The following is a 15,851-nucleotide window of genomic DNA, read 5'->3' as shown; positions in this document are numbered from 1 at the left end:
TATATATATATATATATATATATCTCCTGGTTTGAGCTTGAGTCCAAAGACCAGACTGAGACCAGACCGGGACCAGGAGGCGGGCCGTGCACCAGCTGCTGCCTGCGACTTTATGAAGCTGAGAACAATAACACAGAGACCGGAAACAGATGTCTATAACCATACAGGCCATATTTTATTTAACTGAAATTATGGCACCGAATCTCACTTATTTTAAATAACACTGATCTTGTGCATAAAACCAAAATATTCAATAAAGATGTGCTAGTATAGAAACGAATGGAAAGAAAAAATGTCACTTATGAATAGTGGTCAGAATTAACATGAGTCTTTACTTAAAATACATACTCTAATAGCAATATCATCGGAATTTTCAATATTTCTTCACTGTAGACTTTGGATACACAAAAATATCGGATTTGTGTCTGTTTTTGTTGCGTTTTGGTGTTTTTATTTAGTAGGAGCTGACCGGATATGCTGCGGTGTCGTGGCGGAAGTTTGATTCTCAGCATCCTTTCTCCTCAGCATCCTCCGTCCCTCTGCACTACGCAGCTCCGAGCCCCCCGCACCCACACGCCTCTATCTTGGCTTTAGAGCGTTTATCTTGGGCTAATTTCGTTTTTATTCGGTGTTTCGGGTCTTTTCTGGGGCTTTCTCCGATGGCCGGGCCCAGCAGCCTCAGCTCGCCCGGGAACAGAGCGTCAGACGCGGCCGCAGATGCAACGGTGAGTCCCCTCTTTTCACCCCCAAATCTCAAAAACAAATCCCAATCCTCAAATTATTTTATTATTGTGCTGAAAAATTTAACGGGAAATCGTATTATGGCAATATTATTAACCGTACGCAATTTATGATTTGGATTTGCTAGCATGTTTTTCACCTATGTGATGCTAAACCAGGTGTAAACCAGGACTAAACCAGGACCAAACCAGGACCAAACCAGGACCAAACCAGGACCAAACCAGGACCAAACCAGGACTAAACCAGGACCAAACCAGGACCAAACCAGGACTAAACCAGGACTAAACCAGGACCAAACCAGGACCAAACCAGGACTAAACCAGGACTAAACCAGGACCAAACCAGGACTAAACCAGGACTAAACCAGATGAAAACCAGGACTAAACCAGGACCAAACCAGGACTAAACCAGCACTAAACCAGGACCAAACCAGGACTAAACCAGGACTAAACCAGGACCAAACCAGGACCAAACCAGGACTAAACCCGGACTAAACCAGGTGTAAACCAGGACTAAACCAGATGTAAACCAGTACTAAACCAGGACCAAACCAGGACTAAACCAGGACTAAACCAGATGTAAACCAGGACTAAACCAGGACTAAACCACGTGTAAACCACGACTAAACCAGGACCAAACCAGGACTAAACCAGGACCAAACCAGGACCAAACCAGGACTAAACCAGGACCAAACCAGGATCAAACCAGGACCAAACCAGGACTAAACCAGGACTAAACCGGGACTAAACCAGGACTAAACCAGGACTAAACCGGGACCAAACCAGAACTACACCAGGACTAAACCAAATGTAAACCAGAACTAAACCAGGACTAAACCAGGAATAAACCAGGACTAAACCAGGTGTAAACCAAGACTGATGTAGTGCAATTCACAACCCTACTTAGATTAGACCTTAACATTGAATAATTGTCAGTTTTTATTTGTCCTAGCATTTGTTGTTAGCCTATACTAAAACATGCATTATTTTTGCTGCATATTACTTATTGAAAAATAATATAACGGTGGATATTAGATCAAATAATCAAACATTCACTTTCATCGCTAAACCAGGTCTAAACTAAGGCTAATCCAGGACTAAACAAGGTCTATAACAGGAGTAAATCGGGACTAAACCAGGTGTAAACTAAGGCTAAACCAGGACTAATCCAGGACTATATCAGGTCTAAACCCGGTCTGGACTGGTCTTGGTTGGACCCACAGGACAATGGGTCTCGTGGTACGTTTAAGGTCCTGGGGTGAATGTGGACGGGGTCTGTGTTATTGATTTCAGGACAAAGCCCGTGAACCCAGCACCTGGTTCCTCTGACCATCTGGACCCTAAAGTCACAGAAACATTAACATTAACCACAGAATAATACTCATGGAGATTTCGGTTAAAGATAAAAAACAAAACAGTGTTTGTATTCAGGTCTAAACCAGGGTTAAACCAGATCTAAACTAGGGCTAAACCAGGACTAAATCAAGACTAAACCAGGACAATAAACCAGGACTTAAACCAGGTATAAACCAGGACTGAAGAGTAAACCAGGACCATAAACCAGGATGATGTAACACAGACATAAACCAAGACTTAACCAGGACCAAACCAGGTTTAAACCAGGACTAAACCATGACTGAACCAAAACTAAACCAGGACTAAACAAGGACTAAACCAGGGCTGCTTCAGGACTAATCCACTACATTTGAACCATTGTAACTTTTTTATTTCTGTCTCTTTCCAGAATGCTACAGTGGACCGTCTTTTCTGTCTGTGATCCCAACGAGAAAAACTAAAACAAAAACAAAAACGAATGTACCAAACAACTATGTAGAAACAATGCTGGAAAATTTATAAAAATCCACAAATCTGGATGTATTTCACAATTTTGAATGTTCATTTCTGACACTGTAGAAATTGCTGGAAGAAACCAATGATTGTTTTCAAAGTTTTCAGCCATATTTAAATTATACTACAATAGAATACAATTTTACATCTTTTGAATTTTGATTGAATATTTCTAAACTAACGAATATTTAGAAGATTTGCTGATTTTTGAGAAAAACTTTGGAAAAATTTTCAAACTTTGGACTGCTATATAGTATTTTTGTTCGTTGGAGACGTTTGGATTGTAATATTTTTTTCATAATTTATTTTTTATTTTTGGACACTGGAAGAGCTATTCAAAATGAGTAAGCCTCACTCCGGTCTGAGTTCCGAGGCCACAGAAAAGGCACGACTTGAGCTGAACGAGAATCCAGACACGCTTCACCACGACATACAACAGGTGAGCTATCGTCCAATCAGGAGAGAGACACAGGTGAGTCATTGTCCAATCAGGAGAGAGACACAGAAGAGTTATTGTCCAATCAGGAGAGAGACACAGGAGAGTCATTGTCCAATCAGGAGAGGGACACAGACACAGGCACATTGTCTGAGCAGTTGCGGCTTAAGTATAAGTAGTGGTATTAGAGGCAGTAGAAGCAGTAGTACTTGTTGCAGCTGTAGTACTATTAGTAATAGTAGTAGATGTAGTAGTAGCAGTAGCTTTATCTGTAGTAGTAGTGATATTTTACACATTTGTGTCAACAGGTATGTGGGACATGATCTACAGCTGTGTAACAGTAGTAACAGTAGTATTAATACATCATACGCTTGTAAGAGTAGTAGTAGTAGCAGTAGTAATAGCAATAGCAATTGCAGTAGTAGTAAAAGCAGTAGAAGCAGCAGCAGCAGTAGAGGTAATTGCATGTATTTGTGTCCACAGGTATGGGACATGATCATGACTTGTTACAGCAGTAGTGGTGAAAGTAGTAAAGTAGTAATAGTCTTTATATATATATAAATTTGTGCGCACAGGTGCGGGACATGATTGTGACTCGCCCCGACATTGGCTTCCTCAGAACAGACGATGACTTCATCCTGCGCTTCCTCAGAGCGCGGAAATTCAACCAATCAGAGTCTTTCAGACTGCTGAGTCAATACTTCCTGTTCCGCCAGCAGCACCTGCACATCTTCCACAGCTTCAAGGTAAGAGCCATCAGACACACTGCCCCCTGCTGTCAGAGAGAGTAACAAACTCAACATGTTTTTTTCTTTTTTTGTTTTTACTTTATAAATTATAATGCATATTGTTATCATGAGTTTCTGGCTGCTGTATAAGAAAGGAGGTGAGGACCACAAAATAGTTTTCTGATGCTTTAATACACACACACACACAGAGCTCTGGCTCATCTGCCTACCTGCAATGACAGAGAGACTGAGTCTGCGTAATGGACAGTTTTTATACACTGGTGAAAGGCTTAAGTCAAACAAAATAATTAATACAAGGTCAGGCAACAACTGTAGATGTAAATGTGTGTTGTGTGTCTCTGTGTGTATGTCTCTGTCTCTGTGTCTCAGGTGGATGACCCAGGCATCAAGCGCGCGCTCATGGATGGGTTTCCCGGGGTCCTGGAGACGCCTGACCAACACGGACGAAAGATCCTGCTGCTGTTCGCCTCCAACTGGGACCAAAACAGGTCAGAAAAATGTGCACTATGAGTCAGCTCAATGCAAATGCAAGGAGCTAAATATCTTTACCCGTCCAGCCAAAACCACACAGTTTAACAAAATTTTACAAGGACAGGCGGATTAAATAAAGAAACACATGCTCAGTTCAGGTAAAAACATATATGGCGACTTGCATTAAAGCAGCCATATTGTGCTTGTGTCTGCTATATAGTTTAAATTTATGACACCTGTGGATCATTATGTTATAATTTGGACATTTTGAATCAAAATTTGTATCTAAAAAGAACTGACTTCCGCGTTATTAATGGTGGTGGTGCTCAATGGGAGCTAATGTCACCCCAAACGTCATCATAGCAAAGCGCTGTGTAGCTGTTGGTCCCTCCTATGGATAGCTGCACATCACAGATTTATTTTTTTATTATGTGTATCACAAACTAAGAATTCAATTTGAGAATGGAGTGACTATAGAGCAGCGGCCATGTACCGGTGGCAGTGAAAACGAGAATTGATCGGCAATACGGCGTCTTAAAAATAAGTGATTGGATGCAAAACATGCACTCCAAATAAAACTTCGAGAGCGTAAATGGTGAACACTATAACATGTTTAAAAGCTTTAAAAAGTCCATTTTGCAGAATAGATCTGATTTAAGATTTCAGCAGAATCAGCAAACACCAAATTGTTATTTAGGTAAAAGAAGTTGTAGATTTAGTTCTGGATGATACAAAGTTTTGGAAAATTAAATGTCTTCTTTACTTGAGAGACACGTGACACAAATGATCAACTGTGGTTGGGCCAGAGGAGATTCGTCACGCTCTGTGGTCCCATTACAGACCCTTCTGGATTCAAACAGGATGTAGAAGAGTAGAAGGGACTGGCTCCTCTGAGAATTAATGTCACTGTGTTTGCCAACCCTGTAGTTTAGACCTCTGTGTCCAAATGTCCCCTCTAGCCCCTACCCTCTCATTCACTCCATAGGCCTGCACTCTTTAGGGGACTCTATAGTGCCTCATTCACAGAGCAATTCAGACAATCAGATCATGTGACTGAGTGTCTGAGTGAAAAAAGTCTAAAGGCTGAACTCTGTTAAAAGTTGTTTTCTGTCATAAATAATGATCAGATTGCACTGGCACAAGTCTTTATGGACTATTAATAACCATACACATTTTTGTCAAACTCTAGAGCTCATGTAAACAGACTGGATCATCTTTTAACAGCTCAAGCTAAGCTAAGTGGCTAATGCTAACCTTTATTTCATAACGGTGTGTTTTATGGTAGTGTTTTATTCATAATCAGGATCAACAGTGCGATAAGCATTGCAAATTAACCTTGGCTATAAATGTTGTAGCATGTTACATGTCTAATGAACATACTTGTCCCTATCAAATAAATTAAATAAATAATTATATATATATATATATATATATATATATATATATATAACAACAACCAAAGCCGACCAAAGTGCTGTACAACATTAAAAACAAGATAAAAAACAATAAACATCATACAAATAGGTCAACAAAGCACATTACACCATTAAAATAGAGAAAGTGTCACAGGGCCACAGTTAAAAGCCTCTAAATAAGTAGGTTTTAAGTTTGGCAGGTCAGTGATGGAACGTAACTCAATGGGCAAAGAGTTCCAGAGTTTTGGACCAGCCACTGCAAAAGAACGATCGCCCCTCTGTTTGCCCCGGGACCGGGGGACCTCCAGCAGATGTTGCCCAGCAGATCGTAGAGCTCTGCTGGGTTGGTGAGAGGTCAAAATCTCACACAAGTAGGAAGGTGCAAGACCATTGACTGCATTAAAAACAAACAACAAACAAATATATATATATATATATATATATATATATATATATATATATATATATATATATATATATGCACAGCTGCTGAAGAATCCATGTAAAGTCTTATTGGAGCATTTTGGACACTGCTCTCTGATACATTTTGTAGTAAATCAGGGTTGTGGATGAGTTTGTACTGTATTCAAATGATATAATAAAACATTGCCTAAATTGGCCCTACATATCAGTCTAAAAAACTACTTCTGTTTGCTTCATTCAGTCATGTTGTGCTCAGTTAAAGACCTGTCGTGTCTGCTGTTGTTTTTCCAACTCTTGCAATGCATTGTGGGGTGTATTGACCGATCTAGTGACCACCTATGCCCACTACTTTTCAAGATACATTGGGGGAAATTTTGAGTGCGCTACATTTTCATGGGAAAGCCCATGGATTACTTGAATGTTAATATTTAGTGTTCTCCTCTCGGCTGTTCATGTTCCTGGATGGTTAAACCGTGTGCTTCGTGCTCTCTCCTCAGACACTCGTTCATGGACATCTTGAGGGCCATCCTTCTGTCTCTGGAGGTGCTGATTGAAAACCCCGAGCTGCAGGTGAACGGCTTCGTCCTCATCATTGACTGGAGCAACTTCTCCTTCAAACAGGCGTCAAAACTCACGCCCAATGTGCTGCGGCTCGCCATCGAAGGACTACAGGTAAAAAACAGAAGACATTCTCCACACCAAAACATCTGCAGATTCACTTAACATTCACAAGACATTTGACCTGCACACATCTCAGCATCTCAGGCTTCTGACACACAGAGATACAGGAGGATGGAAGGGCATCTGACACACAGAGATTCAGGAGGGTCCCCTCTGATGAGTATATGTACTTTTCTGTGTACTCCGTAGGACAGTTTCCCAGCGCGGTTCGGAGGCATCCATTTTGTGAACCAGCCATGGTACATCCAGGCCATGTACACCATCATCAAGCCCTTTCTGAAGGACAAGACACGCAAAAGGGTAACTCCTTATGTGAATGTTTTATTTATATCATTTTTGAGTAAAGTTTACAATGACTTTGAACACAATAGTAACTTGAATCATCTTCCAATGAAACACTCAACTCTCTGCAGCTCAAATGTTACTGTACTACATATATGACTACATAACTCTATGGGAGAATCACTGTTTTTAAACAACTTCTGATCAACTTCCCTTAGCTTCATTTGTTTGGGATTGACTCCACAAAGTTGTCATATTAATCTTATGGCTTAAAGTACTATAAACTCACAACAAACATGTCTTTAAAGTTGAATAATGGCTCGACTTTCTGAAGCCGTTGTGAAAACTTTGACCTTTGTGCCACTTTTTGTTTCACGTGGATAGGCCCAGTGATGACATAGATATTAACCGTAAACCAGGTCAACCCGTCTACAATCTGGCACTTACACAGAAAACTCCACCTGAGAGTTCTGACTTGTCTCCAGCTCAGGTTAAACTACAGGGAGTGTAGATGTGTGCTGATGCATGAGAAAAGTAGGTCTGTGAATGTGTAATGATTTACTCATGTTAAATGAGGATACAATGGAGGTTATGGCTTTATTGCTTTATTTCTTTCTTTATTCTTTATTTGTCAAGGACCAAATTCATTAATCTTACAAAAGAAAAGATGATTTGTATCAGATTTAGCTGCTGCTACTTTCCATGTGCAGTCCCTGGGCAGGTGAACACATAATAAAAATACACGTTTCATTACAGTTACATTGTAAGACTAACAGTTCATCATTAACTTTAGCAGTAAAATACAATACAATGTCCCCATGTCCAGTACAGTACGATTCCTACTGTCCACACACATATTAAAAATGATGGTTTTTACAGTGAAACAGAACAGTACAGATTAACTAGACTGATGTGGACACACTTGATAATCTAAAATGTGCTTTTTCAAGTTTCTAGTAAAATGATTAAGATCTGCAGACAGTTTCAGACTGTCTGGAGCTGATTCCACTGTCTGATGGTTTGAAAAGAAAGTGGCCAAAAGCTCAATGGCCTGTCCTTCACATGCAAAGAGCAAACAAAGAGTCTTGGAGTCACTCTGGATTGTAACGTGACTTTGAACAGCCACATTAAGAAAAATAGGTCCGCTTTTTATCACCTAAAAAAAGATAGTCCATGCATTTATTTCAAGTAGGTTGGACTGTTCACTGGTCTTACTAAGTCTTCCATCAGGCAGCTACAACTGATACAAAATGCTGTATCATTACATTGGATTCCTTTCTCTCATAGAATCATTTTCAAATTTCTTGTATTGATCCACAAATCTCTAAGAAGTCCAAAGTATGTGATGGACCTGTTAACTCCTTATGAGCCCCGTAGGCCCCTGAGATCAGCTGGGACCAGTCTCCTGCTAGTTCCTGCAGTTCAGACCAAACACAGTGGTGGTGTCTGTGCATCCCAAATGTGAAACTCTTGGAATAAGACGTAATATTTTTAAATCTAAATGAAAGACACATAGTTTTAATATTGCATATGGATAAAGCTATCCATGGATTCATAACTGTACTGACTTGAACATTTTAACCATAGACTGTCAATATAAATGGACATCGCTAACTGTCATGATCTTTTGTATTATGTGTGGATTATGTCAATTCATTTATATTTGAAGTGATTGTGATTTGAATTCTGTATAGCACTTTGAGTTGTCTGTCTGTGTGACAGATGCTCTACAGATAAAACTGACTTGACTTGACTTGAGTGTGCTGTTTCCTGTTTGTTCCTGTTTCAGATTTACCTCCATGGGAATAACCTGACATCTCTGCAGCAGCTGATCGGAGTGGAGTGTCTCCCCTCAGAGTTTGGGGGCTCTCTGCCTCCGTACGATGTGGGACTGTGGGCCCGGACTCTACTGGGACCAGACTACAGCGACGAGTCCGAGTACACACTGACATACGACGCCCTGCACGTCATCAACAGGTATGGCATTAGTCCATGGTTTTGTCCTGGTTTATTCAGTTGTTTAGTAATGGTTTTGTTGTGCTTTAGTCCTGGTTCAGTGTTGGTTTAGTCATTGTTTTATTCCTGGTTTAGACCTAGTATAGTCCTGGTTGAGCCCTGATTCAGTCCTGGTTCAGTCCTGGTTTAGTCTTGGTTCAGTCCTGATTTAGTCCCAATTTAGTCCCAGTTTAGTCCCACTTTAGTCTTGGTTCATAACCTGGTTTAGCCTTGGTTTAGTCCTGTTTATAACTTGGTTTAGGCCCAGTTTAGTCCTGATTTAGTCTTAGTTTATTTCTGGTTTATAACCTGGTCTTTTGTGTTCAGGTCTCAGTCTGTGGTGGAGCCTGGCACTCTGAAATCAGCCGACAGAGAAACCAGCACTCCACTCCTTGCTCTGGACTGAAACTACTACAGTATACTACAGAAATACTGCACTCAAACATTGCAAGTACTTCATAATTCCCCAAAGTACACACATGTACACGACACCAACTAGTGTACCTTTGTGTTGTCACATTTAGTCCAGAAATGAAAAGGCCCCACCTGGTTCAGTTATGGATCAGATCTGGTATAGTTCTGAGTTAGTCCTGGATTAGATCAGGTTTAGACCTGTTTAAAACCTGTTTAGGACCTGGTTTAGACCTGGTTTAGACCTAGTCCTAACTAAGTTTAGTTTTGTCCTGGTTTAGATCTGGTTTAGACTTGTATTAGACCCTGTTTAGTCCTCGTTTAGTTTTGGTTTAAACCTGGGAAAGCCCATGGTTTAGGCCTGGTTTAGTCCTGGTTTAGACTTTGTTTAAACCTGTTTTAATCCTGGTTCAGACTAGATTTAGACCTGGTTTAGACCTAGTTTATGCCTGTTTTTGCTCTGGTTCAGATTAGGTTTAGCCCTGGTTAAGCCTGGTTTACTTAAGTCCTGGTTTGGACCTGGTTTAGTCCTGCTTTATTCCATGGTTCAGACCTGCTTTAGAACTGGTACACCAAATACCTACTGAGGTATTGTTTTGAACACCAAAATGGAGTCTTGGGTCATTAAGGAGCATTTTTACTGACAGTTTTGCAGTACCTTTAGTTTTCTCGTTGATTCTCCCTTCACTCACTGCTGAGGTTTGGTCCAGTGCTGTCCACTTCAGCGCTGTCTGTATTATAATCCTTTAGTGTTCAAACGTCTGTCTCTGTTCAATCTGTGAATGAAACACGCGCACTGCTGTATAGTGTAATATAACTATGTAAAATCGAATGTGAACCTGAAATCTGCCCGGAAACACACTCACCCTTCACTCCGATTGGCTGAAAGCTGTCCATCATTTTACACACACACCTCAAACCACAGAAATATGTAATACTTCTGTAGAATTGTATAAAGCTAATGCTCCTATATTCTGCTCAATGTATTTTCGCTCTGTAAACCTGTTCTAATGTGATCAAATGTTACACGGTGGGACTTTAACTCTAACCTAATGTATTGTCCTCCTCAGAAACATCCCTGGAGTTTTGTTTCATTCACACACACACACACACACACACACACACAGAGTACAGTTAGCGTTACAGTAATCCTGTAATTCATCTTTCTTAAACACTCTCTTCCACCTCGTGATGTCATCAAGTGGAGTTTCAGGAAGTGCTCCTCTATGTTTTCAAAGTCCATAAAACCTTACTAGGTTCTGATCATTTTAGTTCAGACTGGAACATCAAGATCATCATCCATTTTGAAGTTAGAAGCTATTGTTTTTAGCCTCATTCAGTGTTACCATTGTGTTTGCACAGAAATCAGGGCTAAGTTACTTTCACTTGTTTTCAGTGTATGTTATTCAAACCTGTACATTGTGGAAAACTGTGTAGTTTAAAGTAGGGGGTATTTTTGAGCTTTCTACCATGTTATAGCATTGTTCCCTCATCAGAAACCTGTCTGAAGAGGTTTTAGATGTCATCCATGCATGTTTGAGTAATTAGCGATCTCTCCCGGGCCCTATTCAAACTCTCTTTACAGTTAGCTGTAACATTCTTCACCCATGCTCCCACATGATAATTCTCCATAAGACAAACTGGTGTGATGTGCAGTAGTTTCATTAGTGAGATGCACGCTGTCTGCAATGTGATAGTGATGTGAAGGCGGAGTGAGCAAAACAAAAGTGAAACTTATAAAACATAAGTTATTTTCAGCAAACATAGCATTTTCAAAACAATGAACAATATCATGCTGGTCTAAATATGTTATGTGTTAGCGGTTTATATCCCACAGAAGTAAAATACCCCCCCTTTAAACAGGCGGAATGCAGAATATAGGAGCTTTAAACTCATGTGAAAGTGTTAGAGAGGTTCACGTTTTGTCCCAGTATTAAACACTTTTGGGTGAATGATGCCAAATTTATGAAGATTGTTTGAAATGTATTTATTTATTTATTCATTGCTAAGATTGTATTTATTGTGAAAGTATTACACTGTAAAAACTAGAACAGAGTTGAGCCTTGGTTTGAGTCCACAGTCGGGGGCTAATGACTGGACGATTGTAATGTAAAAAATAAAACTTAAAAGTGTTTAGCCAGGTTTAGTTCTGTCCTGATCTTGGTTCAGTCCTGGTTCAGTCCTGGTTTAGAATAGTCCTGGTTTAATCCTGTTTCTGTCCTGATTTAGTCCTAGGTCCTGGTTTAAACTAGTCCTGTTTTAGTTTTGCTTCAGAGCTGTTTTAGTCCGGGTTGAGTCCTGGTTTAGTCCTAAATCCTGGTTTAGTTCTGGTTCAGTCCAGATTACAACACCTGTGGGTGAGTGGTCGTTATGATTTGGCTCAAACCAAGGCTTCTTCTGTCACACCTTCTTTATCGAATGTACAATAAACGTTTACAACACATTTTCATTTCTTTTCTCTTTGACAGGTTTATATATATATATAATATTTTATATATCTGCTGCAGTGTGTTTTCAGTTGTTCTAGTTCCAACTTCCATGGTTTAGACCCAGTTTAAACATCAGGTCTGGTTTAGTCCTTGGTCAGTCCTGGTTCTGTAAGTATGTTTGTTTCTGTAAGCGTCAAAGAGGACCATGAATCTGAAATGTACAGTCAGAAAGATTTATTGAGTCTCACACAGGTAAAGCTTCAGCATAGCTACAAGTCTCCAGAAAGGACAGAGGGAGAGCCCTGAGGAGTGTGTGTTTACAGTTTGTGTGTTCTATGTGTGTACTTACTGGTATTCACCGGCATCAACTTTAGCATTAGTACATCGGGATACAAGTGCAATAGTTAAGTGCACTAGTAAGTGTGGATACTTTGTGGCAGTAAATACTTTGAAAGTCCTGATTAATTAAACACAACTCAGGGCACATACAATGGAGTCACAAAATAATAGGAGTGAAGATGTTTGGCTGCTCACCCAAGTCTCTTCTTCAGCTCTGGTCAGATTACTGCGGGACACTGCCTTATATCTGTCTGAAGGGAGGAGCTAACTACACTGAAACTAGCACACCTATTGTTTACAGTTTGTTTGTAGGCTAGGTCTATTGAGCTACACTAAGTGAGAACTGTGCCTGAGTCATACTTAGCATAATCATTCAAGCTCCCAAGTCTCACACCTATTAGCATACTGGCTAGCTCTTTTGTTCTCTTTGTGTCTTTTGTGTCTGAGGAATTAGTTACAGATGAGGGAAAGGTGATGTTTAAGGCCCCCGTTCCTGTTCAAGGAAGGATTGTCTTTCCTAAGAAAAATAGCTTCTTTAACTCCTCTCTCAAACCATTTCTTTTCTCTGGCTCAGATCTGAACCTCACTATCTTCAAAGGAGTGGTTAGTGTCTTTGAGATGGAAATGGACAGCAGACTGGCGTCCTGAGCTGCTCTCGGCGGTGTTCGTACATTCTCTTGTGGAGTGGCTGTTAGGGTGAAGATATTTCTCAAACAAGATGCATTATCACAGTAATGTTTCTGTAAAGAGCTCAGGACTGTGACATCATTGTGGAGGAGCATTTGGCAAGAGGAGGAGCAGGAGCATGGGGAGGAGGAGCAGAAGGAGCATTTGTTAAAAATCAAACTCCTGAACAGGGCCATGAACGCTTGTATTGATCACAGGCTGGTGAAAACGTGGTGCTTAAATACATTTTGAGTTTATATATACTATATAAAAACACTTTTGTTAGTTAATGCTAATGTGTGCAACGTGTCTCCGTGGCAACTGCTGAACATTCCACCGTAGAGATACATGTAGAACACCCCCATCATGAAAGGGAGATGGAGCCACTGGGCCGGTTACAGGTGAGATCTGTGGAGTGACGACCCAGCTCACAGTAAGAATATATGTTTTTCATGCAACATAGATAAGGCTTGAGTCTTTCAGGGTCTTTTCTGCTTGTGTTTGGTGTACAGTACAGTGTGATTGTGCAAATGTACATAAACACAGATTTACCCTTTTATTACAAATATAAACATCTCAGACATAGGACAGACTGTGCAAAAGTAAATAAACAAATGTGGCTTCAATATGATTTTGACCTATGATCTTTGAGAAACAGCACAGGATACTTGGAATGCTCAACAGATTCAGATTAATGTGAAAACATGAACATGTAGTTTTAGTTAAGAACCAATGGCAACAGTGAAAAATCATCTTAAATGCATGGGATTTATGTGATTTATGCATTAGTTTATCTGTTCATATTTCAGTCCTCTTGTTGGATTTCAAATGTGCACTTTGGACTGAATCTTTATTTAAAAACAAACTCAAATCTACTTCAGAAAATAGCCCCCAGCATTGCACCTGTCATTATTCATGACAGAAAACAAAATGGCTTCCCAAAACCCCTCCTCCATAGTGTTTTTCTTTCCTGTACTGCGTCATGTAGTGTCATCTTCAGTAGTAAAGTCCAGTATTATTAAATGTTCTTCAAACTCTCTACAAAAATCCTTCAATTTCACCTCAAAAACAAACCCATCCATTTCAAACTTGGGTCGTATTGTAGCTTTGATATCAAAAAGCTGCGGTCTTGTTTGACAGTTTTGAGTAGAGTTTTTTGTTTTTGTTCAGATTGGGCTGAGGGTCTGTCGCTGGTACGGCGTGAGCTCAGGATGCCACACGTCAATGATGAAGATGAGACGAAAAGAGTCTGCATCCTGCCAAACCTCGTGTTCGAACGAGTCGTCAAAGATCAGGACCTTCCCCTCCTCCCACTCTCTGTAAACACACATACGGCAGAGTGGTTAGCCTCCTCTCAGTAACAAGGTTAGACTCAGACTGTATGTATAAAATGGACATAGCTAACCCACTAGCCACCAGGTTCTCTGTAACTGCTGCTGTCAGACTCGTCATTTTGGCCTTAAAATGTGAGGGTTTTATTTCACTATTTCGATATGAGCATTAATAACAGACAAATGAGCTGCCCTCTTTTGCCAGTTGTTCCCACTAGCATTATCAAAAAGTTGAGCGACAAGGTTGCTAAGGTAGGAAGGAGCATTACCTTCAACACCCTCGCTACAGATTGGCACCATGGTTGCTATGATACTCATGGTTGGAATTCCAAATATGGAACTCAGCTCTAAATTGGCCCCTATAACTGCTCTAGCCTCGATGAGCTTCCTTTGACTGGGAGACGTCACACTCACTTTGTCCACTTCTTTAGATTCCTAGTCACTGAGTGGAGTTTGCATGTCCTCCCTGTGTTAGTGTGTAGAGTGGTTATCCTCCCTCTCAGGGAGGTTGTGGATTAGATTCCTGGCATTACCTGATGGAGTCGGTGCAGCGGATGCGACATCCGGTCTTGGGGATGACCAGGCCAAGATGGAGGCGCAGTCTGCAGTTGGTGGGTCCAGTGTGGGGCCAAACATGAGTGCCAGGATGCATCACCGAGAACTTGATCTGAAACAACAGAACAATCTCCATTTTGTCTTAACAGCTCAGTATCAATATATAGCAAAATAATTGTTAAAGGTGCTGTACCTGATTTTTACAGTCTTAAAAACATGGAAAACAAGACTACTTAATTTTAAAGTGTTTGCAGTGGCACAGAGTTATTCTTCACTTACCTTATCGAGGTGAATAATTAGGATGCTCTGAATCCATGAGTATATAAGCACTTTTCACAACTCTCAGAGACCACCATTTTAACAGGCTTACAGCTTTGTGTCATATAGGGCCGTTAAGTTAGCCTGGTATATTTAGGATTTTTGTATTTTTGCATAATTATTGTCAATTGAATCCTCAGTTCTGACCTGTCCTCTCTTGCAGCCTGTGGCCTCTGGAAACTTCTCCATCAGACCACAGGTCTTTGGGACGTTCTGACAGGCGTTTCCAGTCTTCCTCCCTGAAATACAATTATAATAGAGACATATAAAATACACCATTACAAAATCATGACCTACTCAATTCAGTCCTGGTCCGGCCGCTGGTCCGGCCCTTGTCCAGTCTTGGTTCAGCTTGTACCTTGTTGCCACAGTGTGTATTGGCCCCACTCTCCGGTCTCTCTCAGGTTCTCTTCTTCAGGCAGGAACAGTCCGGACTTCTGATCCATCACAGCGAGAGCCTCGTCACGAATTGTCTTCCAGTTCCTCTCTAGAGTCTGACCACAGAGTAAAGCACAAAAGCTGTTCACCCTGTAGTTTAGACCTCTACAAACATGTTCTGAAATGTCCCTGTGTGTCAGACGCCCTCCCCTGTGTTCTCACCTTAACCAGGTCAGTATATCCGGTCTCTCGTGGGGTCCACCAGGGCTGAGCCTTCAGTCCCTCTACATTATACAGAGACCTCTGCCACACAGATGAGAAGTGCCCCTTCTGGTGGCCGCGCTCGTACCAGCGATGGGCCTCCTGCAGATGTAATATATAATT

The 15,851-nt window shown here is 40.8% G+C and overlaps 2 protein-coding genes across 5 annotated transcripts in view; one reads left to right on the top strand and one right to left on the bottom strand.

Moving 5' to 3' along the window:
- The first annotated feature begins 483 nt into the window (after positions 1-483).
- clvs2 (clavesin 2) lies at positions 484-11,895 on the top strand. The gene is made up of 8 exons (XM_033985944.2): positions 484-725; positions 2,485-3,027; positions 3,600-3,770; positions 4,143-4,261; positions 6,580-6,754; positions 6,953-7,063; positions 8,835-9,022; positions 9,368-11,895. The coding sequence occupies exons 2-8, from the start codon at positions 2,929-2,931 to the stop codon at positions 9,444-9,446; spliced, it is 942 nt and encodes a 313-aa protein (XP_033841835.1). The 5' UTR covers positions 484-725; positions 2,485-2,928; the 3' UTR covers positions 9,447-11,895.
- A 1,524-nt stretch (positions 11,896-13,419) lies between these two features.
- The window catches only part of unm_hu7910 (un-named hu7910), a 31,481-nt gene continuing 29,049 nt past the window's right edge, over positions 13,420-15,851 (bottom strand). For 3 of the 4 annotated variants that reach the window (XM_055230168.1, XM_055230169.1, XM_055230166.1), the window contains 5 exons: positions 15,690-15,830; positions 15,448-15,583; positions 15,237-15,328; positions 14,750-14,883; positions 13,420-14,202 (listed from right to left, as the gene is read on the bottom strand). In XM_055230168.1, the coding sequence (XP_055086143.1) occupies positions 14,052-14,202; positions 14,750-14,883; positions 15,237-15,328; positions 15,448-15,583; positions 15,690-15,830 (654 nt within the window). In that variant the 3' untranslated portion in view covers positions 13,420-14,051. The remainder of the gene's footprint in view (positions 14,203-14,749; positions 14,884-15,236; positions 15,329-15,447; positions 15,584-15,689; positions 15,831-15,851) is intronic. The other variant, XM_055230167.1, reaches the window with a different exon arrangement.

This window comes from Periophthalmus magnuspinnatus, chromosome 20 (assembly GCF_009829125.3).
Source record: "Periophthalmus magnuspinnatus isolate fPerMag1 chromosome 20, fPerMag1.2.pri, whole genome shotgun sequence".
NCBI lineage: Eukaryota > Metazoa > Chordata > Actinopteri > Gobiiformes > Gobiidae > Periophthalmus > Periophthalmus magnuspinnatus.
Note: the sequence above shows the minus strand (reverse complement) of the source record. Positions and strands in the feature narration are given on the sequence as shown.

Bases quoted from the DNA above. Each gene is read 5' to 3' on its own strand.
- clvs2 (XM_033985944.2), top strand. From the start codon at position 2,929: ATGAGTAAGCCTCACTCCGGTCTGAGTTCCGAGGCCACAGAAAAGGCA. The intron at 4,262-6,579 runs GTCAGAAAAATG...CTCTCTCCTCAG, and splicing joins TCCAACTGGGACCAAAACAG to ACACTCGTTCATGGACATCT. The intron at 6,755-6,952 runs GTAAAAAACAGA...TGTACTCCGTAG, and splicing joins TCGCCATCGAAGGACTACAG to GACAGTTTCCCAGCGCGGTT.